General features: G+C 36.9%; 1 protein-coding gene across 1 annotated transcript; it reads right to left on the bottom strand.

The window, feature by feature from the left end:
* Positions 1–527: 527 nt before the first annotated feature.
* On the bottom strand, positions 528–23,093 carry WDR63 (WD repeat domain 63). The gene is made up of 22 exons (XM_030953575.1): positions 23,076–23,093; positions 22,076–22,157; positions 21,791–21,829; positions 18,089–18,270; positions 17,451–17,555; positions 16,487–16,624; positions 14,901–15,100; positions 14,533–14,649; positions 13,684–13,868; positions 12,643–12,764; positions 12,452–12,541; positions 11,900–12,013; positions 10,374–10,502; positions 8,379–8,452; positions 6,831–6,978; positions 5,997–6,084; positions 5,197–5,327; positions 3,801–3,864; positions 3,310–3,440; positions 2,457–2,661; positions 1,966–2,057; positions 528–713 (listed from the first exon to the last, which is right to left on the bottom strand). Exons 1-22 carry the CDS (start codon positions 23,091–23,093, stop codon positions 528–530), a joined length of 2,640 nt encoding a protein of 879 aa, XP_030809435.1.
* Positions 23,094–27,739: the final 4,646 nt, after the last annotated feature.

The raw sequence follows: 27,739 nt of genomic DNA, 5'->3' as shown, positions 1-27,739 counted from the left end.
AAAACAAACCAGGCAATAATGCACTGTTAAGCTTTGAAAGCGTATGTGACCCCATTGCTTTCCAGTGGATTGTCTGTGCTGTCACAAATTAATGAAAATAGGCATCACCACGGGCTACATCAGTCAACCAAAGAAATGGCAGTTTAGTTATTATGACAGTTTAGTTATTTAGTATTAAACCATTTACCAAAAAATGGATAAGCAAAATTCGTATGGAAAGAAGGGAAGGCTGGAATCCATCCTTGCTTGAAGGAGCAATAAGGAAGTTTATAGGGAAGTTGACAAAACGTAACTCTTTGACCAAGCAACTGGTGTAAAATGAAAAGCAAATTTATAGTTGTTAAATGTCCATAGGCTCTAATGCTCTTGCAGGGGGGTTCATTTGACCAAGAAATGCACCACATGAACTGGGACCATCTTTTCCATTCTTAAGAACCATAGATATGAAATGAAGAGCTGCTAAACAATTCTGATTATGCCCATCCTGATTTTTTATGGAAAATCCTGTCTAGCAATACAGGTGCATTTTAAAGATAAAAAGAAACATAGAACATTTTCTTAATTCCAAGTGTAACATACTGTTTTCTGTCTCTCTGTCTCCAGCTCAATTTCATTTCTGTTTTGGCTTGAAACTTTTGATACTCTTCAAACTCCTCTTCACAGTGCTTCAGATATTTGACTTCCCTTTTGAAGTAATCAAGTACTTTGGCATGCTGTAAACACAGTGACAAACAAAGGTCACTACATGCTCAGAGACACAGATCTCTTGCTGATGATCTGAATGGTATTCATATTTTATCCAAATTGGAAATAGAGATATCTCTATTTATCCCAGTAGTTTGCAGAAAAACAATACAAAGATGTGACAAACTTCAGGCACAAAGAAACCATAAACTACCATACTTTGGTAGTACATTTTGCATTTATTTTATCTGGGATTCTGTGTTTTAGTTTTCATTAGTCTCTTCAACAGCCTAGTGTTTTTCAGTGAATATTTCTGTTACAATGAACATAATCTAAATATTAGTGACTGTTCTTTGGTTAATAATTCTGCACCCTACAGAGTTTAGTTCCAAAGCACACGTAATCTGTGCAGAAGCAATGTGTTTCCTCAGATCCCTCAGCTCCTGCCTTGCTTTGGAGAAGTTGTTTTTACTAAAATGAAGCTGCTGACGTGACGTTTTATTGCTGCCTTCTGCATCTCTGTGCATGGCAAAGCTTTATGGGATGTTTATAAACTATTTAAGTGCCTACATAAACATGACACTGCAGGAGAATGGTAGGATGGTTTTGTGATGTAAGAGTAACAGACTAGGCAGCAGGCAAGACTGCTGGACTGACACACTAGCTCGATCTTTGCCTGGGAGGTTGAGGAAAAGAAAAACTGAAAACTATGTAGAAAAAAAAAAGGGAAATTAAAACTGCTTGCATTGTTCCCGTGGCCTTTTGGTACAGATGGTCCATATTTCAAGAGTGTGAATGAGTGGGAATGTTAGTAACAGTTTTCAAAATGTGCTTTCACTGAACTAGAACCAGATATAAAGACATGTAAATTGAACTACCAAATTATAAGAAAAAAAAATAATACAAATGTGGACAAGAAGGTGTAAAGAAAAAGGAATTCAATATATATACATTACTATGCACTCCAAAACATTGTTTTACTGCATGAAAGGTGTCATTTTATAGATGTGACAAAAAATGCTAGCCTCTTAATTGTGTTTTCTTGTAGCCAGGTTGGAACAGTGGAATTCTGCCACCTATCACTGAGATTTCCTTTAGTTGACTCTTATCTAAGCTCTCTACAAAGCCAGCTTGGCTACAGGTGATCTTTGGAGAATATGGCTATACTGATCTCAAATTAATTGCCATTACTTGAAGACATTTTTGTCTAGGCAGACTTGTTTCTATGTTGGAGTTTTCAGGATAAAGTGTCAAAGAGATTTAATAAAAATTCTTACTAACCTCATTACTTGGAGGGTGACATAATGTTTGACAGATTTCCAAAATGTGCAGAACTCCAAGATTGTCAGAAACAGCCAGAAAATGCTGCTCTGCTGAAAGATATTTGACAAAAAAAGTATAAACAATCCAAATTCCAACAGCAATGTGAACCTCCACCCAAAGACAAGCTACAGACAGTTCTTTTTTTTTTCTGGTCTTTTTAGTTTGTTGTTCATTGCAGCAAAAAAACCCAATCTTCTTGCTCTGTTATTTTATTAATCCCTTTCAAGTTTTTCTTTTAAAATACTTTTTTAAAAAATGAAATATTTTAGTTGCCTTTATGCCATGGTAGTACACTTAGAACTGAAGTATCCATTTTTGAATGTACAATGTTAAATTTGTGGAAGTATGTACTTATATAAGATCATTTGTAATAAGATTTGTGTAATTCAGAGTCATGAGCCATTTTGCACACAGTGTAGCACAATAAAGCACAATCACCATCCACATACCTGAAGCACTGGAGGGGCTGATGAAAGTGATGATTGATTTGGAGATGTTCTGGAAATGAGATGGCTCATGAGTTTTCTTCAGTAAGTCCCAAATATCTATATTTCCATTGTCTCTGCCAATGAAGAAAACTCCTGGTCTTGTTAAGGACCATTGTCCTGCAGTGTATCTTCCTGCAGAGCAGCTTGACTGAAGGATTGGTCCATTCTTAATTTTTTTTGTAAAACAAAAGATAGACCAGACAATCAAACAGTACTATCAAGTCACTACTTCAGATCTTCTGTCTTGGAAAATGCTCACCATTTAAATGGTCCCATTACAAAAATTATATTAATGGCAAAATTCCTGCTACCTGCTGCAGATAAAAAGGATTGTGGGGAAATAAAAACCCTGGCATCTCTCTTCCAGTCTCTTCAGGTAATCTGTCTGTCTGCTGTTAAAACCTGTGGTCTGGAGATTTTGTCAGGTGCAGCTAACCTGGGTTCCTGCATGAGACCCTTAAAAAACCCCCATGTTTCTTTGTTTTCATGTGGTGAAATAACCTTGTCCTAAAATACAAGTTCTTCAGATTTGTTCAGCAGGCATTTCCCTAGCAGGAGAAATGAATAGTTAGTAAGCTATGCTTTTTGCAAGGTTGGAATTTAAGAAAGTCACTTCACTTTTTCTGTAAAAGGCAAGTCTTACTAAGCTTTGTCTAAAATAGTTTTCTGATGTGAAGATGGAAAGCTTCTTTTATATCTGTTTGAAGATATGAAGCTTCATGACTTACATGTTTCTGAAAATAGTCTCTGAGCCTGTTATAATCCTGTCTTGTACACTTATCAAAAATGTTACAGCTGTATTAAAGTAACTTACTGTAACTCCTTCTTTCCAAATGGCAAACTTCTGGCCTCCAATGCTTAGAAAGATGTCTTTAAAAAATGGAGATTCCTGGAGAGTGTTGATAGTTTCAGTGTGGAGGGAGTATTTCTGGGAGTGCTTCTGACCTATTGGAGGAAAAAAGCAGTTGCTTGTTCCTAGTGCCTTAGGGATCAAGAAACAAGAGTGCAGGACCTACCACAGCCCTGGAAGATATCAGCCTCTTCTTTTTACTCACAAGGTACGGGAATTGGATTTGTCACAAATCTAGTTACTTCCATGATTTGTGCCAATATCTTTGTACTATTTTCTCATGCCAGCTAAAGTGCTTGCACTTTTGAGGGTGTATTGTTAAATCCAGGTGTTATCAGTGAGAGAGACTATTAGAGCTATGAGCAAGAACCTTAAAAAGACAAAGTATAGACACAAATATTTTTAAGTTAGTAATATATTAAGGCTTAATCAGATATTAAGAAACTTGAACTTACTAACTGGTTTTGCTGTATTAGTATCAATTTTCTTTTTCCATTCAGAATAAACAACTTCTCCATCCTGCAATGTCAAAAAAATCAAGCAAATGCTAATGTTAGAGCTTGGTGGCTTATTTCAAAGTGATTTGTTTTTAAGCTGGGACTTTTCTTAATTATAGCCATTGATGCCAAGATGATTTTTTGCCTTTTATTTTATAAACCTTTTATATAACTTTTATGTATCCTCAGTATTCTTAGCATGCATACTGGTAGTTCCTTAAGTCTAATAACTTAGTGTAGCCCTAGTGTTCTGTTGGGCCAGGAGACCAAACATCCTCCAGTAGGAGGCTGGAAAACCCTACACTATCCTGGGAAACCAAGGTCCTCTCTAGAACATATCCTGTAAACTGGAGATTTGGCCCATCCAGGGGGAATTCCTCAGATGGGGGAATCTCACACCATTCATCCAGGCCTCCTACTGGGGATAAGCTAATTTGGAAGGTCTATAAATTGTATACAAGATCTGTTGTGTGTGTGCATGGGGTCATATCCCACCTTGGCAAAGTGGCGCACCAGTCTGAGGTAAAAACCCTTTATCCCTTAACCCTGTCTGGCTCTCCATTTTTAGGACCAGGGAAAGGCATCACCATCATTAAATATGATCTGAGTAAATGAGAACCTGAATTTGCAGCCAATGACTGAAAACACAATATAGTTTTACATCACAATTTTTCAGTTATGTTTTGCCAAAACAGCTTTACTTGCCATCATGCATGTAGGAGTCCTTCCTGCAGAATCAGGTGTTTGGTTTTGATAGTTCATACTTTGCTCCACTATTTGGGGAAAAGCTGACTGGAAGCAAAAAGGAGTCTAATTTTCATTTCCATATGAACTCAGAACTGGGAAAGACCCATGAATTTTAGTAGCATAGGGTAGGTAGCAGGTTATGAAGAGTTGGAATTTCCAAATGGGAAATTAAGTTGGGATGCAAAGTGTAGAATAAATGTTTTCACATGACACATGTGGGAAGACACTACAAAAAATTATTAATCTTATGCGTTCTGGAATAAAGAAATAGTCTTTGGTTCCTAATAGGTGGTTAAGCTCAACATATTTTGGAAATGTCTTCTAATTCTGCTCTTGAAGTAAGGGTTCCTAGTCTACTGAATATTGGAGGTTCATTATTTTTAAGCATGTAGCTAAAAGTATTAATAATGCATTAATTAATAATATAATTATTATTAATAATGTATAAAGTGGAAGTAAAAGGTGGCATGTTCAGAGAAATCTTTTTAGTTATACCTGAAGAAAACATGCAAGTCCATACATTTGTGAAAACTCTGTTATTTAACTGTTCAGTCTTTCAGATGTCTTGAATTAACATTTTCACTGGTAATACATCATTTACACTTACTTCATTTCCAACAAAAAAGTCTGTGGAGATATTCTCTAGCAGTTCCAGATTTTTGCTTGAAGAAGCACTCATCTCTGTATATGTGCTCTCTTTGATGGGTGCTCTTAGTGTGCTCCGAGGTCTTACCCTCCCTGGGAAATGACAGTGGCATCTTTTTGTTACACACTGGAATTTATTAGACCAAGCAAATCCTTTGTAAAGGTAGTTTGTGGATAAGGGGAATTTCAAGAAGAGATATGAAGAAAGACTGCCAAGTAAAGCAGCAGTTCTGTAGGTTTACTGTTTCCCGGTGGAGTCTCCCCACTGCTGCAACTCTGAAATCAGTGCTTCTTATACCCAGACAATGCTCAGGGTATTGCACCGTCCTGTTCTGTGCCAGTTTTACACAGTGCCAGTGTCTCTGTGGGAGCTGCCCTTACACATCACCCACAGCTGCCACAACCAGGAGCTAACATCTCTGCTCCAGGGAATGGATTATGTTTCTAAAAATAGTTTTCTGTAATGGCTGAAAAGGGCATATTGTTTCAGGGATAAAGAGATTGGGTGAGGGATTTGCATAGGCTTTTAAGTGAAACTGGATAGAGTCACTGTGTATATGGAATTGCTCAGTTTGGATTTTTACATGTCCAGCTCTTCATAGTCAGTACATGTAGGTGACACACTGAATACCACTAAAGAAATCTTTTTCTCCAGATGTGTTTAGCAATACAGTATTTTGTTGCTCGGCTTTTATTATGTATATACTGAAATACAAGCTTATTAAAAACACTTACCTCTGTAAGGTGTAATAAAAATATTACCTGGGGGTTTGTAACGATACTGCAGTTTCCTTAAACTGATTCTCGTGGGACCATACTCTGAGTCGTTATCCCTTTCCCGCAGATTGATCTGTTCAGGAAGAAGTGCATTTGCTAAACCATTTTGTCACATCTTTGAGGTACAAGTCTAAATGACTTTCTGCTGTAATGGAACAGATCTTTGCAGTGTGTTTGTAATACTCCACAAACACTATTTGCTGCCTCACATACAAGCGTGGAAAAAAAGGTGTTTGTGTTACCTTCTTCCTGTAAGAATTTTGCTTTGTTTCTAGCAAAAAAGCCCAAACAACCCAACTTTTTGCTTGTTCAAAAACTGTCAGCTGCAGGTATTCTGAGCAGCACAGATCAGCATGCCTAGAATTATAACTTCTTTTTATTACCTAACATTGTTTTCATCCTTACATTTTTTTTTCACAAACTGCTATGACTGTTTTCATGAGACTGAATGTTGGTTTGCTAGTAATTATGGTTCTGCTGATCATGACCATGTTGCACTATTTGGAACCCACTGAGATAGACAGTAGAGCATCTGAAAAAGTTGACAGGGACTTACAGTATTTACACAACTAGTTTTGCACCTACTGCAGTTTTTTAGAAGCAGTCATGCTGTTTCTCATGAATTAGCTTTTCAAAATGCATTTTACTGAAGTTTCAAAGGAATGTTGAAGTATTTAATTTCATAATCAGAAAGAAAATCACAAAGAAGTCACAATTTGCTGGAAAAGATAGAGTTGGGAAGCAAAACACATTCCTATGGAGTTCTAGCCATATCTACAGTTTGGCTTAATCCCTGTGTTCTGTATTTGTGGACATTACCTTTATGAGAGGCTTCCAGGAGAGATCTAAATCCTCATCAGTGTCTGGATCACCAGGGGGCATCTGAGATCTTCTCTCCTCCTTTATTTTCGCAGATAAAAATTCTTCACGACGTTCCATGGATGGAATATCCCAAAATAATATTGAGCTGCAAAATAATTGTATAAAGTATATTTTATAGTGTTTTGGTTTGCAGCTACATGCAATTTTCCTTACATTTAAAGCTTGAGGTTTTTTTAACCTTTTATCTTCAAGCCTTATATAACAGTAGAGACTGAAACTCAGACAAAGGCTAGATAATTAATTCCTTCTTTTGCAAATGATGAAATATATTTCTTCTTTCACCCTTTCATCAGTTAATTATACCAAAGCAGCTAGATAGTATTCATGTAGTTTGCTTATGGACAGTTATTGGGTGAACTTGCTGGCACTGCCTGGGTGAAATTCCTGAAGGCTGTAGCAGGTAATTTAGTAACTCAAACTGAAGTTCAGTCCCAATTTTTGTGTGCACCAATTTGCTGACGTTCAAGGCAAATGGTCCCACTCATATTTGTCATCTCATTGGACTCTTCAGCCCTCTAATTGTTCCTTTTGTTCTACTCTGGACATTCACTCACAGATTTGATATAGCCAATGAAACTTTCCTCATTGCTGATATCTCTTTCCCTTTTCTAACAGGAGTTGCTCAGAGACCTGTGCTCTTCAAGTATGACATTACAGCGACTTCCCTGTTTTAACATGAAAATACTTTCAATTTGGAACCCTGGTGCGTGAGTAGTTAAAATAATTTCTTCTATGTGTATTACTTACATTACACTGCAAACTTATTAAGAACTGCATTTGCAATCTTACTTCTCATTTAATTCTTCAAAGTCTTCTCTGTTATTTGATTAGGAAAAATAACTTAGCATCATTATAAAATTTTGCTCTCTCTGACACTCCCTTTGTTGTAACTAACAAATATATGATTGAGCCCACCCATGCAGCCTTGAAGCCTTAAGCCTTCTGACATCATGAAAGGTAAACATTTATTTCCAGTTTTTGCATTCTGCCCCCCTTGCTAGTCTTTCATACAGAATAATAATATAACTATCATGACTATCTGGCCCACAAAAAAAGGAGATTCACAAAGAGTAATTCTGCCAGCTAAGTCTCCAAATTTATATATAATTTAAGGTATTTCTGTAGAAGTAAGCCGTGGAATCTTTTAACAGCTTTTTGTGCACGTCACACAAACAAATGTAAGTGTGGGGATGTGGCTTTCCAGGCTAACATGTGTGTTCTCAACATTCTTCTGAAGGGGGAATACAAAGAATAAAAGCATATATATGTGAGAGTTTTCAGTCAATAAACTCTTAATGCCTTTACTGTAAAGGGTTTAACTGGGCAAGGATGCAAAGTGCTTGTCTTCTGCATACAGAATTTCAGCCACTCAGGATATGCTGATAGGAATCATCCATAAATGTGCCAGTTAAATCATGGATTATGCCTCATAAAGCTTTTCAAAGGGAACTGGAAGATGTCTTGTAGAGTATGTATTGTGCATACCAATCAGGGGAGCAGGTTACAAGCTGCAGTTTTTTTTCATCTTTGTTTTCAGAAGTACCACCCTTTTGGTTTTCCTGAAAATAATGGTAATAATTATTACAGGGGAAGAAGATGATGAAAGATAAAAATCACACTCTGATATGTAAGTACTTTGACACACAAAACAGGCTACTAGAAATTAAGTCACTGTTTCTGCTTGGCTAAGGTTTGAAAATCAGGGCTTATTAATTTGCAGTTATAAAGTCAAGGTATTTTACAAATATGCTTCAAGTGAACTGATACCAGCTTTGCCTGCTACACACCTAAAATTCTAAATTAACTTAGCAGGATAAATGCTTACCCCTTTAATTTGCCATGTTTATAACTTCTTTTATGCAGCTTAACCAAAGAGCCAGTTGAGATAAATTGAGAAATTTATCTCCAACAGTTCAGCGTAGTGGGAGTGATGTGTCTTTGCCAAGTTTACACCATGGGTCATCTATCTTAAATTATCACTTGGCTAGACCTCACTATGGGATAGCAGTGGTGCCCTCAAATGTTAATTATCAATAGCTTAATTTGTGTATGTGGGGTTCTGCAGGCTTTATACTATTTATCATTTACCAAGTAGTTATTGGTTTATAGCAAATTAATTTTAATTACTCAAGAAAAAAAAAAGGTGTCAGAGGTACCAAGGGATTATAGGCTAATCAAATCTAACTTCCAATATATAAAAACAAACATATTTTGGCAAAAACTGTACTTATCAAGTATGTGGCAAAATTTCAGCTATTTTTTTTTAAGCCAAATTAGGCCTACACTAATTTTCATTCATCAGTTTGTCTATCTGGAATCACAATGCGGGCAGGCAAAGTTGAATTAGATTCTAGATATAACTTTGAATACTTTTTCATTAATATGTAATTATAAAACTGCTGATTTTAGGAACTGTGCCATAAAAACTGCTATGTCGTGCAAAGGCTGACACATATTCCATGTTTATATAACAAAAAGTATGTCCCAGTACATGTTGCTAAATACTGGCAAAGTGACTCCTTTGTCAGTGTTATTTATTAAGCATAGGTCTCTTGTATCTGTTATTCCAGATGAACACAAAAACAGCCTTCTGAGCCTAAAGTTTGACTAAAAAAAAACCCCACCCAAACAACAAAACCCACAACAATGTTCTGCTATCCAATCCCTTTCTTCATGCTTTACATCTGTTACCAGTTAGTATCCATGACTATTACTGTATAAAATAATAACGAACAGAGGGATCAGCTGACTTTTGATGATATATGTGGGCCTCTTTTCTCACTTTTCTGGAAATGCCACTAAGGACTGTAGGATCTGTGAAGTCTTAATTTTTTTTTTCAGAAATTTATTGATATATAATTTCCATAAACCTTTTAAAGATTTCAGTTTTCTTCTTCTTGGCCTGCTTTTCCACTGTCATTATTTTGCATTTGACTACATTTGCATTTCAAATGAATTTAGCACCATTTGCAATACTTGATAGTAAATCAGCACCCAGTGTCCCTATAGACTGTAAGTACTTTGGAGCTTTAAAACCATAATGGAAAAAGTAAGTTTTGAGTAGAGAGGCAGCATCTAGAAAAATTAGGATGACTACAATAATGCCATTCTTGGGTATCCAGATATTTAGGTAATTGAAGTTATTGCTCAGAATTCTTAGTGACAGGCTAGATTGCTCATAGTAGAAATGCAATACATTTTAAATATGGAAAGTTTACTATAATTTTGAATTATGCTTGTCTGTAAAGTTATGGAAATTTTTTCCAGTATTAGCAGATTCATATCAGACTGAGAGAATAGCACAGTTGTAAAGCACAATGAACACAACAAGAGGCACCAGATTATTAGTGTTTACTAAATGCAGTGAGAAGTAATGAATACAAATAATTAACTCTTTAGTATTTTCTCTTGAGTTTACATTAGGATTTCTGAGGTAGTAGATTAGAAAAGCAATGAAAAGAAGAGAATTTTTAAACTCACCTCAACGTTACATGGTAGCCACTGTACATCTGTTGCTGGCTTTGTATGACAATATGGTGTGGAAGAGCCTGCACAGTGTCTCACTAGAGGTGGCTCTGCACTACTCTGCTGGACTTGCTTAGGTGATGGCTAGAAATGTTTTAAGAAAAGATATCTTAGCGTGTTTTCAAAATAAAATAGTAGATCAAAGAATAAAAGGTTACTTTGCATTCTGTTAACGCTTTTTAATGTATTTCAGATCAGTTTATATCACTTTCTAGGGGTCTAATACCTTCCATTTGAGAAAAAAAAGGAAAGTATCAAAAGAGGCCTTTGGATATAAAACTCTAAAAATATTTCCAACATGTCTCCACAGATATGCAGACATCATCAATGTCTCCTCTCCTCTTAGGCCTTTCTTCTGCTTATCCTCCTTACTGTCTTTTTCCACTGAAATCATCTTCTCATCTTCCAAGCTACCTTTTCTCTGTTCATAAACATCTAGAATACTTTCAGTATTGCTTTCAGTAACAAACAACATCTGTATTTGACAGGCTTTGTAAGGTAAGAGTGGAGGGTATATTGGTGCCCACTGAAGAACAGACTCACTAAAACGTAAGTTGCACAAAATGCAATAAACTTTTTAAGCTGTACTAATCAGGTAGAAGTTTATACCATGCTAATTGTGATAATAGTTCGATTTCATCAACTCATCAGGTTTCTTCTCCTTTCTACTGTCTCATTGCAAAGATTATTTACTCCTCTCTTTTGAGTCAGTATACCCTCACCTGTTTTTCCTCCACAGACATACAGATATACTGCAATATACTTACAACAGAAGCATTTAACCTATTAATAGCTGTTATCTTGATTTCATAGAATCATAGAATGTTAAGGGGTTGGAGTGGACCTTAAAGATCATCTAGACCCACCTCCCAACCATGGACAAGGACATATCCCACTAGACCAGGTTGCTCAAGGCCTTTTCCAACCTGTCTTTGAACACTGTCAGGGTTGGAGCATCCACAGCCTCCCTAGGCAACCTATCCCAGTGTCTCACCACCCTCACAAAGTAAACAATTTCTTCCCAATATCTAACCAACATGTCCTCTCTTTTAATTTTTACCCATTACTCATTGTCCTGTCACTACAGTTGCAAACCAGGAGTCCTTCTCTGGCTCCCCTCTAGATTCCCTTCAGATACTGGAAGGTTGATATGAGGCCTTCATGCAACCTTCTCTTCTCCAGGCTGAATAGCTCCAGCTTGTCTTTGTAGAGGAGGTGCTCCAGTGCTCTTATCAACTGTGTGGCCCTTCACTGGACTTGCTCCAAGTCCCATGTCCTTCTTGTGTTGGGGGTACCAGAGCTGGATGCAGTGCTCTGGGGGGGATCTCACCAGAGCAGAGTATGGGCCAGAATCCCTTCCCTTGCCCTGCTGGCCACACTGCTTTGGATGCAGCCCAGGATTCAGCTGGTGTTCTCTGCTGCCAGGGCTCACTGCTGGGGAACCCCTGTGCACCATATCCAACCATCAGCCCCAGAGTTACCTCAGTCACCACTGCTGCTCTTGGCTCACCCTCTGAAGAGTCAGTGACTTCATCAACAACAGGTTTTGTACTTTCCAGCTTTTCTTCATGTTTAGAAACATCCCACAATACAACCTATAATGATAAATTAGTATATTACAAATTATATTTGTATATGTGTATTAATACACTGTGCATTAATACCCTTTTTTTTTCAGATTATGGAGGTTTGGGGAAACAGAAGAAATTCACTTTCTGCAATAGAATTTATGAAGTCTTTAAAGAATTTTCTCTTCAGCTTGATGCAATCAGAAGAAAGGTTTGTCTCTAAAAACAAGTCTTTACGACTTGACCTTTTATCAGTACTACAAAGAAGTATTGTATGGTAATGGCTCAGCTAAGGAATAACCAGACATAGCTTCAGTCCAGGATAAGAGAGCTTCAAGACTCTGTGACATCTGTCTTCTGTCTGTCACTGTGTTACTATGGATGTTGAGTACATCTCTTCATCCTTATTTTTATACTGGAAGAAAATACAAAAATATGCAATTTTATTTTTAAAGATTGAAAAACCTGTCCATCAACACAGCCACCAGCAATGAGATTTGGATTACTTGGACTGAACTGAAAGCAGCAAATGTCTTCAGGAGCCTTCAACACCAACTAGAGAGAAGAAAAATATGATAGTTGAGAAACAGTCACACCATTTGCTTGTTCTCATGTTATTTAAATACTTGGCATATTTAAAAGTCATGATTAAATACCTGGAGGCAGAGAGGGTCAAACATACTCCAAAGAAGTATAACTGACTGTAGCAATGATTTATTAGAAAGGTTAACTTGTTCTTCATACGAAGACTGCTCTCTTGCTGACAGTGCTATAATCCCTAATCAAAAGAGAAAATAAATTTTCTCAGAAGAGACAATTCAAGTTTCAACACATTGATAATTATCCTAAATGAATTATATTTATACCTTCTGAATAGAGTGAAAAAAACCCACCAAGCAGGAAAGAAACCCCAAACAAACCAACCATGTATATTTCTTTTTTTTTAGATCAGCTTTGAGGAGACTATTTTCGTTCCTTAACATTAGGTTATTTTAAAATTAGTCATAGAACTTATGCATCGGGATAAAACTCCTCTTTTTTCGCTCATGCTCCTCAATGGTGTAATACTGCAACTGAAATGATGTGACAGACGTGTAGTCCTGGCCACCCACCATGAAAACAAATCTTTGTAACCCAATTCATTTTCTTACCCAGGCTGCAGTGTTGGCTAGTAGTAGGCTGGGAGCTGGGGCATTTTTATGGAACTTAACTGTGCCTTTAGGTCTGTCTGTGCAGAGCAGTAATGCACAGCAGGGAGCAGGAGTTGATATTTTGTGTGTCTTGTGACGCTCCCTGGCACTGGGAGAGCCATGTCCCGCTGTGGCTGGGACATTGCTCACCAGTATGAGGCTGCTGTGAGAGCCAGGCATGGGCACAAGCACAGTGGGATGCAGGGCCATCTGAAGAGTCTGGCACCACAACCCTGCTTAAATGAGCCTCATGGGGGGAAATTTCTCTTACCTATAATCTCCACTTGTACGTTAGGGTAAAGTACTTTGCATGGTCTATATGAATTCTACAAAGGATTTGTCTCATTTTTCATTTTGCCTCAAACTGGCAATACAAATAGGGATACTAAATCAGTTTTGATTTCTTTTTAAATTTAAAAGCTGATGATTTTATGGAAGATGCATATTTTATGGCTGTCATATAATACCCGTCATTGAAAACTCAAATCAGTACTGTAACTGCATTACCATAAACGGTTGGATGCCAGCGAACACAGCTAATGGTTCTGTTCTTGAGATACTGCACATCTGTAAATGATTGGTATTCTTTAAAATAAACATCTGGCTTGCCTTCTTCTTGGTCTTCTGCTAGGGCCTTCCAGTCATCAAAAAAAACATTCATAATTTCATTTTGCTGCAGTGCAATTTCCACTCTGTTTTGTGAAAAGAACAGTTAAGACTTCAATAATCCAGATGTGACCACTCAATAGTAGAATTACAAATATTTCTGTAAAGAGGTAGCTTCTGTTTTTCACAAAATTATGGTCACATTAGTTTAAAAATCAAGCGTTAATTCCTCAGTGCTGTATCACTGCAAGGAAACAATGTTCTGTTTAAACAGAAATAGCTACTGTATCAAGAATTTAGCTTCAGTTCTCTTTGGACCAAGTACAGAGCAATTGTCCAATTCTTTGTGCAAAAAATGTCATTAAGTAGGATTTGTCCCACTTAATGGGACATGGCTAAGGGCATAATCAGGGGTAGGACAGCACCTTTGCTCACTGCACAACCATCTGCTTGAGTGGTAAGTTTTGCAGTTTGTTTGAAAACATGTATCACTATCAACTTTAGCAGTTCTGATATCTATTTAAAGCAACATTCATATCTATATAGCGTAGACATCATGGTTATTTTCATACGAAGAAGTATTAAGTTATTGTTTGTTAATATTATAATAATAAAAAAGGAAAAAAGTATATAGAAACATAAAATAAAATTGGTATTTTACTAGACCAATGATCCATTCAGACAAGAGTACTTGCTTGTGTTCTGTATTATTTCAGGTAGTCTTCAAATGTACTCCTGCAATAATTTTACCTTAAATGTACTGCTGCAAGAAATTTTTTCAGCGTCTCAGATGACAGACTCTCTGCTTTTGCTTCATTTGACAACTGCCTTGGATAATACTGCGTGGATGCATTTTTTGGATAGGTCCTACCCAGTTGGAATAAATTTGAATGTAAGTATAGAAAACATTTCAAAGACAGAAACCTATGTAATGTGTAAAATTAAAATATATAGTTTTTCTAGACACTTAAAAAATATTTAAGAAAAAAGATGCAAACAGAGCATCCATTTTTTTTTCTATTAATCAGTTTGTAACTGAGTAACTCCAGAATTTTAGTTGAGATAAGAAACAGTGCATAGCTTAATAAATCAGCTGATAAATGTTTTCTCATGCTTACCATTTTGTCTGAGTACTAGCTTCTCTTAGTTTTGGAACCATTTGCACCCCCACATCCCTTTCAAGCATTTTAATACTGAAAGTATTGTCTTCATAGGCTGTGCATTCAGCATAGCTCTCTTTGTCATCTGCAGCATTCTTGTCAGTAAATGTAATGGGTGCACCAAACTGCCTGCGAACTCGAGAGATCTTGTACTTAATCTGGAAAAGATACATTTCCATAGGTAGAAAAGAAAGCTTTTGGAAAGTTCATTCTTTAAAATGGCTGCATTCATATAATGGTAGAATTAGTTCCCTTAACAATTTCTGCACTGGGTTTATTCATATTTCTGCATTTTGAAATTCTGAAGTGCTCTTATAAATAAACTACATATGTAATAGAAGACAGGTTTGTATTTGTAAAACTAGAAGTTGTAGCATTTTTGGATTACTGCTAGGAGGACAAGAGAATTACATTTTCTAATTCATCTGGTATCAAAACTGCATATTTAATTAATTGATTTACAGAAAGCCTTATATAATGCTGAATTAGGCTTCCAAGACCTAATTTTCAGCTCTTCCCTTTTTGTGGAAGTTCACAGGAGTTTCCTTATGTTGAGAAGGAAGTGTCTTGACTTCTGCCCACAAAGAGAAGTAGGCACTTGATTTCAGGCAGTAGAGGATATTGCTTTGTCTTGGCTTCATATCCAGGTACTTTTCCCCAGCACCTCCCACAGAACTGGAAAGGAAAGTAAGCTAAAAATACCTGTGAGTGGACCTTGCCAACAATGCGGAATGCAGAGTACGGAATTCTTGGACTGTGCATGTATAAAATTGAATGACTGTGAAATTGCTTTAGAGCAATCAGACATCTTTTTAGGTGTATGCAAGATGTTCAGTTGCTGAAAACTATCAAAACTTAGCCAGCCTTCCCTGAAGAGGGACTTAGGTACCGAGTAAAAATCACTCATGGACAGTTAGATACTTGGAGATGCCCTACATATCACCAATTAGCTGACAGCTGTGAGTGGATCTAGTTTTTGGACATATAATCTCTCTCTATCTCTCTCTCTCTCTCTCTCTATATATATATATAAAATCTGTAGATGTAATTAATCAAATGTAGATGTAATTAATCAAATATGTCCTTCTGTAAAGTCAGATTGTAATACCTGTGGATACTTAAAGACTGTTGCATGCTACTTAAATGCCATTCATATACTAGAACTGTTCCCTGAGCTTCATGGAAACAGAGCAATGACTCCCATTGTCATTGGCCACTTGGTAAATCGAGCAAAAAGTGGCAGAGCTGCCAATGATCAAAGATGATCAGGACTTCTGACCTTAAAACTTAAATAGTTACGTCCAAGGTGGTAATACATGCCTAATATGCAAGACTTAGAGAATAGAGTTCAAAATAAAAGTTTCTGCAGCACTTTTAGCTTTTGTTAAAAGTTTAGATATTTCTCTATTTCTCTCTGTTAGTTTTCTTGAAAGACCTCAAGAAAAACTAGGATTGCAGCTTCCAATTTCCTGACTTGTTGCTTTTTTAAAACAAACATAGGGGGTTAATATTTCTTTCATTGACTAACATCTGTTGATTCTGACCTTTGTATCCCTTTCTATAAGAGATTCTTCTTCAACTTCCTTTTCGCTGCCAAGGGAAACCCAAGGTTTGCGGACTTCCAGAGTTTCCTCTATATTTTCCTCTTCTGTTTCTTCTTTTTCTTCTGCAGCTTCTAAAGACTGTGATATCAAACAGTGAGAAATGGTACTTTTTCAAAAATTTGTTACAGAAATGTAAGTATTAACTAGAAACCCAGGTTTCAGTCTTAATCACACATTCTTTACTTTTGTCTCAGAGCAGTGAGTCTGGGTATACTGTGCCCCTGGGCAGGGCTGGCTAAGGTCCTATTCATTTGTGCATTAGAATTTTCCAATAATATTTTATATTTAACTACTAAAGAGAGTCTGTTGTCTTGAAAGCAAATCATTTTATATAAAAAGAATTTATAGTGATTTTTTCCATTAGACCCTCTAGCCTGGAACTGCATTTTACTTAATTTTTTCTTCTCCCGATTCCCTGATGCTGGATGGCAAACTCATATTGAAAAATTATGTAATCTTTCTATAAACATTCTCCTATGATGCAGTGTACAAGTTCTATTTATCTGGAGCCATTTAGAACTCAAGAACATTTTCATGATTTGAAGAATACATTCATAGATATTATGAAAAATAAGTACAATACTTCTTTGAAAACGCTCTATATGTTTATTTTCTGTTATTTTTATGTCTGAGAAAACTGATTATTGGCAGAGAAAATGAATGCTTATGATGAAAATGTAGCAGTGGGGGTTCTACTGGCCCTCTGAAGTAAAATGCAAAAACTAAATTTAGCCCTTCTCAGAATAAAATATATTTTTGCAGTGATACACATATTTTTCCATTATCAGCTTAACCACTAGAGAAATACTGGGTGCTTAACAATACTATTCCTGACATCTTTGTTTGAGACTAGATTCTAAAATATTTACAGATAGAACAATGCTCTGTTATATTTGAATTTTACCTTTAGAAAGTTTTCCTTGGCTTCTTCAGAAGCAACAATATAAAAGTTCTCTCCATATTGGAAGCTTGGATCAAAAACTACCAAGAGTTCTTCCCCTGGATATTCCTATTTTAATGAAAAAAATTAGTGGAAAACTGAAAACAAATAATACTCAAAACAAACATAAAGTTGTGACTGGAAAAACTACCACCAATTTATTGTGTTAGGTTAGTTTTGTATTAGTGGAGAATTTAATGTGCCAATTGAAAGGAATAGATGGGGTTTATTTTGTAATAAAAATAAGTCTGGGACAAAACTAATCTTTTATACAGACAATTAAATAGAAAATAAACTGTTTTAATGACTCTCTTTACATAGGCCATGAATTAGGGGAAGCCAAATATGTGGAGCTCTGTCAGCTCACAGAATCAAAACTAATATTTGTTACTTTTAGCATATTTTCAATCTGAAGCTAGTAAAAAAAAATGCATGGCAAGCCATGAGAAACTTTGAGTCAACAACTGTCCATGACCTCTGGCAGTCAGATATTACAGCATCAGTGTGTTTACACAGAGTCAAACAAGAACAGAGCCACGCTCCAAAAGAATGGGCACTCTGACAGCATAAGTCTTAAAGAGAGAATGAAATATGCTACATACTAGGATAACTTTTTTGAAAGGGAGGAAATCAGAAGATTTAGCTCTTGTATTCAGGTCTTGAATTATGTCCTCTTTTTTAATACACTTGAAATTATTTTCTTCTGTGACATCTTCATCAGGTCGGCAATTAAAAATTTCTTGGGTCTTTTCAGTCAAAACCAAAGGAAAGATTTCTGGGTGGCCTTTGAAAAAAAAGCAAAATTGCATGATAACTTCAGAGTGTTGTTTAAACATGCACGTATACTTTGATAAGTCTACGTCTTTACTGTTTCTAGCATAATGCCTTTGAATGTCTCACCTATGCCTTTGAATCTCTCAGCTTTGTTTTTGGTATTTTGGAAGGGGTAAAATACAAATTATATTTACTTTATTAATCTTTGAAAATACTCTACCCAGCATTTTGCACATAATGAATAAGATTTTCCTGGTATGGGGGGCTTTTTTTCTTCTTGATGAACAGGTTATTAACAACTGCAGTGAAAAATCTTTAATGGATTGGTTTTAATATATTAAGGGCAAAACCACATGGTTCTGACTTAAGAAAGCCTTTGAATAAATACCCTGTGGTCCTTCCTTGTAGGGCAGTACTATATTAAGCCAAATCTAAGTGAGGCTTCTCCCAAGTAAGGATGCTTTTCTGATTTTGGACTTTCATCTTGCTCCCATTGAGTTCAGAGTGCAGGAGAGACTATTTCTCACTAATCAAATGAGACTAAAGCAAGCTCACTGAGATTAAAGTCAGACATTTCTTTTCAGTTCTACTGGAGAATATATAGCTGTTGTTTTCTACACACATGATGTCTGTTAAGTTCATTCATACTAACTCAGGACAAGATATTTCTTATCTTTGTGCTAGCATGAAAATCTGCATTGGTTTGAGGAGGCTGGATGAAGTTAGGCGACCTGTCAGCTGTGCTCTGCCAACACTCAATCTGAGGATAGCATGCAGTGCTTCTTACTGTGTGTGCCAGCTGTATGTGAGTAGGGCAGTGTGTGTAATGCTGGCCTTTCTCACCTTACATCTTCTGTCTCCAGCTTGCATTACAGCTCTAAGGGGCTAAGATCACTCTAGGCCCAGCCAGTTGAATCCTGCCCCTGAGACTCCTCCTTTGCTACACTGCCCTGCTGGCAGACTCGTGCTCTGTCTCAGCTGCCCAGTAAGATCATTCCTCATGAAGGCCACTACTTTTTTGCCTGGGCAGGCCAGCAGATGTTCATCTTTTTGGTGATCTGGAAACTAAAAGACTTAGGGACGTGTATACTATTTTACTGTTCTGAAACGTGCTGGCTGTTGTGATAATAGCTGATACTTTCTCTCTTTGTTTCAGTCTCTTAGTTTAAATCACTTCGTATTTTATCTTAATTCCCGGCACCTGTGGGGCTTCTCCTCTTTGTGCATGCCTTGAAGAGAAGTTGACATACCTCAAATGATGATTGTGACCAGCTGTGTCAGCATGTTTTGAGAAGTCATCTCTAATCTAAGCCAACAAGGACTCACAAAATGGTAAATCCTCCTTAATCTCTGCATAATCCTATCACATAATACATTATGTTTGATGAATCTGACATTTATCCTTTAAAATCTTTCAGTGCTGCTACTCCACTGCATCTGCTCTGCCACAGTCATCACTAAAATTAATGGCATGCCTGATGTTTCTGGTGCATGCTGCACTGTTCCAAGTATGGATTACTTAGTGTCCACTACTTATTTCATAGCACATACAATCTGTAGCTTGCACAGGCCATTAGTTCACTCTCATCACAAGCTGTAATCAATATTGCATGATTTTCCTTTTTGATATCTTGGAGATTTCCAGGATTTCTGTGTGGATGCTTCCAAAAAAATACAGAATCATAGGGATGTTGATTGAGAAAGACCTCCAAGTCATCTGGTCCAAACTCACTGTTGGTAACACCAGACCTCAAAAATCCCAGCCAGGAGTAATGTTTGGTTTAGACATTATTGTTTGTTACAATAAGCTTTTATGGTGCTGGTTTTTAAATGCTGAATCATGTGTAAGCCTTGTGCATAAATGCTAATGCTGAAAAAAATCCTTTTAAAGAGCTGTAGGTTTCATTGCCAAATGAAACAATACAAGCATGCATTAAAGTTAAGCAAGAATACAATAGACATCACTGCAAGAGGAAACAGAGTAATACAGATACTCTAAGTACATTTTTTTCAACTTCCTATTGCTATAAGTCCAAACTAAAAACAAGATATGATCGGAATTAAAATTACACCTTTCAGTCTAAAGAATTAAAATTCTATATTGCAGGATATTATTTTTAACAGAATCTATAATATAAGGAGCTGATACTGGAGTTCTTACATTATAAATATTTTTATTGAATGCTCTTTTCCAGTAAAAAGTGCGTAACATCTGATCATAGGTTTCACATTGTTTTTCTATTTGTAAATTGTACCTGTATCATTTGTAATAGTCAGCAGCTCTCAGTGCTAGGAGATCTCCACAAAAGACCAAGAAACTCTAAGGAAGAAGTAAAGAACACTTGCAGGTCTAAGGAGTGTGTGCACAGTGTTTAAATCTTGCACAGGCAGTGTTTGCTTACACCAGTGTTGTTTTCCTGCTTTCAGCACCAGGTTCCTAGCAGTGGTTTAGCCGTTAGAGCTCTAATCTTATTTGCCAGTAGGTGGAGGTACAATTCTCTCTTCCTAACTATCTCCTGGAACACTGAAAGCACATTTTATAAGTATCACTTTAATTATCGGAGGGATCACTTTTTGTGCATTTTCATTAACTGCAGCTTAGCCTTTTTGGTGATGCTAACCAGAGAACAATTTTCACCCAGTGCTCATAGGATTATGGAGGAAAACAAGTGATTTACAGTTTCTTTTAGAATTACCAAGTTTGTGTACCCCTTGTTTGCCACTCTGTTTTAGCTTTTAACAATAAAAGCTGTATTGTTACAAGCCAATTAATAAGATAACCCTTTGGACTGTTCCTGTAAACCATAGATAAATTTTACTTTGGTATCAATTTAAGTTATATCTGAGGGATAATTGCACAAATTGGGTCAGAAGAAAAATACAACCAGAAATATGGAAAATAACAAACCATTGGAAATCATTTGGTGTCTAAGAAAAAGGAATATATTCAAATTTGGATAATTGCATACTTTTAGCCCTTAATTATAGCCATGCTTAAAACATAACTTTACTTGAACACAAACCTAATTGTGACTTTTAAATGGTTAATTTATTTCCCTTACAAAGATAAAAATATGCTAATCAATGTCTATTGATATCTACGATTAAGAACCACAAGTGGTATGCCAAAATAACCTTTTAATGAAATTTAATAATGGTTTGAAAAATATCAAAGATTAATGAATTATTTTTAAAAAATCATGTTTTTCCTTCAATTGCTAAACTATTTCTAAATGCAAAGATTTTGCACCCTATAATTCTGTTATGATGCTTATTTCCCTCTATCCCAACTCCTCTCAAACCAAGAAAAAAACCTCCTCTAAAACCCATACCTGTTTCCTGCTGCACTGCCTGCCACTCAGAGAGCCACTGTAATTACTGTGATAGCTGCATTTCTAAATAATTTCTATTTTTTTCCATTCATTAAAAAATATTTTCTTTTTATTCTCTGCATTAGTAACACTGAAACTTCAAACTGCTTTGAGTATTCCAGAACTACTGCTTTAAAGCTCAGTCATCACAGCACTTACCTATACTGGCCATAGAAAGATCAACTTCATCTTTTTTACCTGAAATATATGAACATGATGTTATCAGTGTTGGTTACAGAACTATAATGAGTAATTTTACCTCTCTCAGTTATTTATATAAAATAGCATATTCTAATTGACCTCATGTTTTTTTAATGCATGGGGCCAAAATAATTAAGGTAGATCTCATGTGAGCCCAGGTTGCTGCTTGTTTAATTTTTGCTGTACCTTACATACCAAGATGTGTTTCTTTTTCCTTTTCATGATTCCTTAGCTTTGTTTTACCTTTTTGTTTCTTTGCCGCTGGTTTTGAATCTTTCAAGGTGGTCTTACTGGATTTGACACTTTTTGGCATTTTTTCAGATTTCTCTAGAGAAAGATACATATCATTAATAATTTTAAATAGACAACAGAATGCACCATGTATGAGTGAAAATTTTGTCCATGACTTTATGTAGCTTACCATTATAATAATATTTTCATATGCAGCTAAAGGTATGTTTCATAGTTTTAAATCATAAGCTGTATTTTCATATCATGTGTAATAGATGGAAAAACTTCTTTTGCCCAGGGTGTTCAAAAATGAACACTGATTGTCCAAAATACTAGCAAGTTAAATGAGGATAGAGGTTTCCCCTACTGAAAGCTAAGGACCTGAGATAAAGTGGGAAGAGCATGGGTGAAAATTCACCAGTTACAAATGTTTGTCCCAATGTTTGTAAGTGTCAACCATTACTCAGCTGCACAAAGCATTTCTATTTCCAGTTTATTTTTCAGTGCAGCTCTGCAGAGGACAAACTCGGGAAGAAGATGTATGCCTGATTAAATGTAGCAACCACACAACAGGAGATGCTATTGTATAGAAGGCTACTTGTGTTTCATTTGCTCTCCTTCATCCCAATATCTAGAGAAAGGATTAGAACAGAAGGGCAGGAAAGACAGTTCCATGGCGAGGAGAAATACGGTTCAGCCTCCCGCTGCTCAGGCTGGACAGCACCATCATGTGGGAGGTGCTCACATAGCAGCCGATGGAACAACTAAATCAGGATGGCCCAATTCTCCTAGCAGTGTTACAATTGTTTGATGTTAATATTGAAGAGCCAGAGGTGTTCAGATGGGATGAGGACAATGGGGCTCTCACTTTGTTTGTATCCTCCCTCACCATGTTCACACTTTTTAGACTGTAAACTGACTGGCAGAGGAGCCATTTTTTAAATGGTTTGAGTGCTATTACAATTTTACCACTGACGAGAGGAAAGCAGATGCAGATAGAAAGAGATGGCACCTTCAGGAATGCTGGCATGACATAACTATTTCTGATGATCTCTTACAGGAGTACAGCCTGTCTGCCTGTGCACATGAATAACACGTTTTCTGTCAAGAAACTTAAGGTGAAAAGGTGAGTTTATAAAATAAATGTTCTATCTTGAGGGTTTCCTTATGAACAGCCTAAAAATAGTGAGTGCTAAAACAAACATGCTGTGGCCTGTGCATTTGCAATTTCAGTGGCATACCCAGACTGAGAAACAGTGGTTTACTGTTTTGTAACACAGTTCTCAAATACTCCAGAAGCAAGCAATATAACAGCTTCTGATCTAAATTTTAGCATGGAGATGGCCACTGATGACAAGATATAGGTCATGGATTATAGCCTGATGGAATAGCTGAGCTTTGGGATACATGTTGGCCTCCCATGAACTCAAGGTAAATTTCAGTGTTTGCGTTAATGTGAGCAGTCTGACACTCTTATAACAGTTATGCCTTTTTCTTTTCACTCCAATCAAAGTAGAAAAATATACTCTATAAATCCTCAAACTCTTTCCTGTGTCATACTGGGTCTTGCAGGTCATGGGGGCCATCCATGGCATGTTAGTGTATTTCTCTCTTGTTTAATCTCTCTTGATTATAGCAAATGCATCCCCTTCATTAATCTGTCTGAAGAACAGTAGCAATTTAATCTTCTGCTTCTTCCAAAAAGCAAAGATGATACCAATGCAAAGAAAATTAATGTTTCAGAATTCTGAAACTTTTGCTATGCGTGGGATGATGTTTTTAACCCCCACCCCTGCCCCTGCAAAAATTAAATATAATTAATCTAAGGAGAAAGTTGGGAATTTTTTCTGCCCTCATTCTCACAGTATTTTTGTCAAATACAGGAGTTGAAACACTGTTAACATAGTTCTGTGTAAGCCAATATATTTTCATATATATATACGTATTTTAATATATTTTCATAGATATGTATAATCTTTCAAAGAAGCCTATACAATATGCTTACCTTATAGCTCTGAAACACTCAGGCCCACCTCACTGAGAGTGCACGTCAACTCAGATGGTCAAAAGAGACTAATTTTTCCTTATTTAGAAAGGAAAGCTGTGCAAAACTGTTTCTTATCTAGCTTCTTGCATACTTTATGTATAAAAATTGTGACCCATTTTGTAAATGGGTTCTGTGGCTATTCTAATTTGAAACCAATATTTATGCCTCTGTATAGAAGAGACAGTCTTCCATGATAGGAGGTGAGTGCAGCTGTTGTAGAAATTAGCTGAAGGACAATATAAACCATCTCATATATATTCCAGTCACAATGTCTTAATTCACCATTTCATAATTATGCACTGCAACAAACATGGTTTGGAAATTCTGCGTGAGTTCCTCTGAGCATCCTAATCTCTAGGTCACATGAATGCAGGAAACACTGAGAAGGCTGACAGACGTCACATCCTATGTTTAGTAAAATAACTCGCAAATAAAAAACATCCCTTTCCTTTCAATGGATTTCAAGCATATTTTACCTATAAAAACAGTTAAAACTCTTGAAAATGGTGTCCCAGTAATTAGTTCCCCTCCTTCACTGAAAGGAGAAGGTACAGAGGTAGTTGCAGCAGTACAGAGAGCAGGGCCATGGTGGTGAAGCTGGTGTCAGTGCCTGGTGCATGTATTTGAATTTGTTAATACAGAAGTGGCGCTGTTTAAGGGCTGCAGATGAACAGAGCAGTCAGTGGCACTGCTGGTGCTTCCCTTTGGGATGCTCAGGGCCTCCCAGCCAGAAAGCAGATAGGAAATGACAGACTGCTTATCCTCCTCTACAACACCCCCAGAACCCTATCGCCCTGGCCCTCCATCCTCCTGTGGCCAACTGAGTGCCAGTGCTCAGGAAAAAGGGAAGGCCTGCAGAAAAAGCAAAGGCAGAGCTTCCAGAAACTTCTCTGGAAGCAGAACTGGGCCCACGGCCATTCACAAAGCCTCGATCCAAAGTTGGTTTTTACACAGGAATACGGTAACCTCCAGGTGCTCCCTTCAGGAAACACACACACCAAACTTTCAATTATGTATTGACAAGAAGTCTTTTGTACCTCACCTCTTCCAAAAAAGGGTAATAGAACAAAAGTCCCAATATGTAAGTTAAAAGCTACTATTTTCAGTAGTTACCTCTTAGTTTGGGGGTTTGCTTTTTTCCCCACAAGTTTTTATATAAAATCCTAGATGCTATCAAGAAAGCCATGAAAAAAATAATTCTATATTAGTGGAATGTCTGAAAATGTGACCAAAACAATTAATTTTTTAATCTGTGGTTAGTTCCTATTCTCTTAGGGGTATTTCTATACCGTTAATTTAAAAAGGACTTGTCAATGTGCACACAAATGTATTATGCCTTTCCATTATGTTTATAAAAATTCGTGATTCTATGATTGAGAAGAGGTTGGAAACAACATTTAAATTAACATAATTTGTAAATTTTAAGAGTGCAAAATCTATGTAAAATTATAACTTTTGAAAATTAACTGTCATAAATATTGCCATGTATTTTATTTTTAGGAAGTAAGTAATATTTAGGTTTCATTAATTTTGTTCAGTCTAGTTTTTCAGCAGTTTTCAGTGGAACACAGTGTTACATTATGTAATTGCTAGTCTGGGTAAATATTTGACAACTTTGTTTGACATTTAATAGCCTAGTTTGTTTACAGATGGCTCTAATATTTTGAACATTAGGCTTAAGAAGAAAAAATAAGATCAGAGTGTTCTCCTAATCATTTAATGTACTGAAACATTTACAGCTAAAAACAAAGCCATGAAGTTGCTAGGTTTTGCAAAAGGCAAAAACTAATTAGCTATCAGTTCTGCAAAAGATGCTGCCTGATTCTAGGACACAGAATGATTCATTAGTTGCCTAATTGAATGATTTAAGGTCAAGTTTGTGTGCATTACTATTTCAAAACTGTAATTTACTATAATTTGGAATGACAGAAGAATTGGATGCATGTCCATTTTACGAAAGCACTACAAGGAAAGGACCAAAACCATGTGCTAATTGCTTCTTTTGCTGCATCACTAGCAAGCTAAAAACCACATTTCTGTTGGCAAACATTTAGGAACCTGTTAAAAATACCATTTTGAAAATTACTTTGTCTCTCCAGAAATTCACATGCAATGCTGCCTTTAAATAAATTTGCTCTATTTTGCTCTACACAAAGAGCAAATAATACAAAATTATTAAAAATTATTAATAATCTTGTGCATATTTGGACACAGCTTCACTGTATAAGTTGTAGGGTGTAAAGCTGAAGTTTTGGCAACTGCCAAATCATTTCACATATAAATAGTTCAATTTGAACGTATCTGGTTTCACACTTAAAACTTTTCATTAAATCAGGCTTACTTGAACCTGGTGTTGATTTTGTTATTTGATAGAAACCAGTAGGTGTAGTTACAGTACCTGGGATGGCAAGTACAAAATGTGTAAAATTAGGTTGAGAATTAATAAGAAAGCCATAAGAGAACAAAATGGAAAACTTCATTAGAATGTTGGCTAATACTGTGTTCTGATTCTCTTCTTTCTTTTTACTTGAAGAGAAATAGATTAAAATTTGAAAAGGTATAACAAGGATGACTGAATACATAGAACATATTTTGTTCTGGGAGTAAACTAGGATTATTTTTAGCCTGAAAATGGTATGATCGAGGTCAGCGAAATCACAAGAGGCACAGAGAAAGTGACCAGGAGATGCTGATTCATGGTCCTAACACGAGATCGAGCTGGCATCACATGAGCTTACGGATGTGGAACAAACAACTGGGAACAAACAACAGGACTGCAGAAGTGTTTCATTGCACAATAAGTGTGTGAATTTGAAAATATACTGCCTGTGGACAGGAACGCTGCCAGAAGCACACAATTTCAGAATGTAACAGGGCAAACTGACAGATGAAAAATTGAGGGCTACTAAAAAAAATGATAATACATCTGGCCGTAGAAATTTAACCACAAATCCAAAAAAAAAAAAAAAAAAAGAGGTGCAAAAAGGGGAAATATGACTTTACTATTATCTTACCCAGACAGAACTTCTGGTATGAGCCAGTACAGCCAGTTTAGGTCATGAAAATATTGTAACAATTTGGTTGGTACTTAAAAAGTTACTAAGTATGACATAGAAGCTGTCATAACATGGTGCTGCCAGGATCCAAACAGTAATATATGTTGCATTGTCTCGACTTTTGAAACAGAAATGCTGTATTGTAAAAATTTATATTAGATTAGACTTTACGCAGAGGTAAGAAAAATAACCGTCTCATCTATGAACTGTGAGCTGGGTCGCTGTACAAGATGCGGTGTAGGGTGCGGGTTTGCGGGGGTTTGCAGCAGCCCGGGGGCTGTGCGGGGCCGGGCAGCGCTCGCAGCCCCTGCTCCCCTCAGGGCAGCGGGGAAGGCGCCGCCTGGGGCCCGCTGGCCGAGCCGCGGGAAGGGGCGGCAGAGGCGGCTGGGCCGCACGGGGCAGCGGCGGGTTCCGCACCTGCGGCCGTGCCCTGCCGACTGCTGCCCGGTGCTCGGGGGTCGGGCATTTCATCACTGCCACAGGCCGGGTCCCCTCCGTGCCCTTTGTCCCCTACCTGCGCGGGAACCCTGAACCCGGCCCCGGCCCGGCGCGTCCCCGGCAGTGCGCCGTTGT

This window comes from Camarhynchus parvulus, chromosome 8, assembly GCF_901933205.1.
Source record: "Camarhynchus parvulus chromosome 8, STF_HiC, whole genome shotgun sequence".
Lineage (NCBI taxonomy): Eukaryota > Metazoa > Chordata > Aves > Passeriformes > Thraupidae > Camarhynchus > Camarhynchus parvulus.
This window is presented reverse-complemented; position numbering and strand designations above follow the sequence as displayed.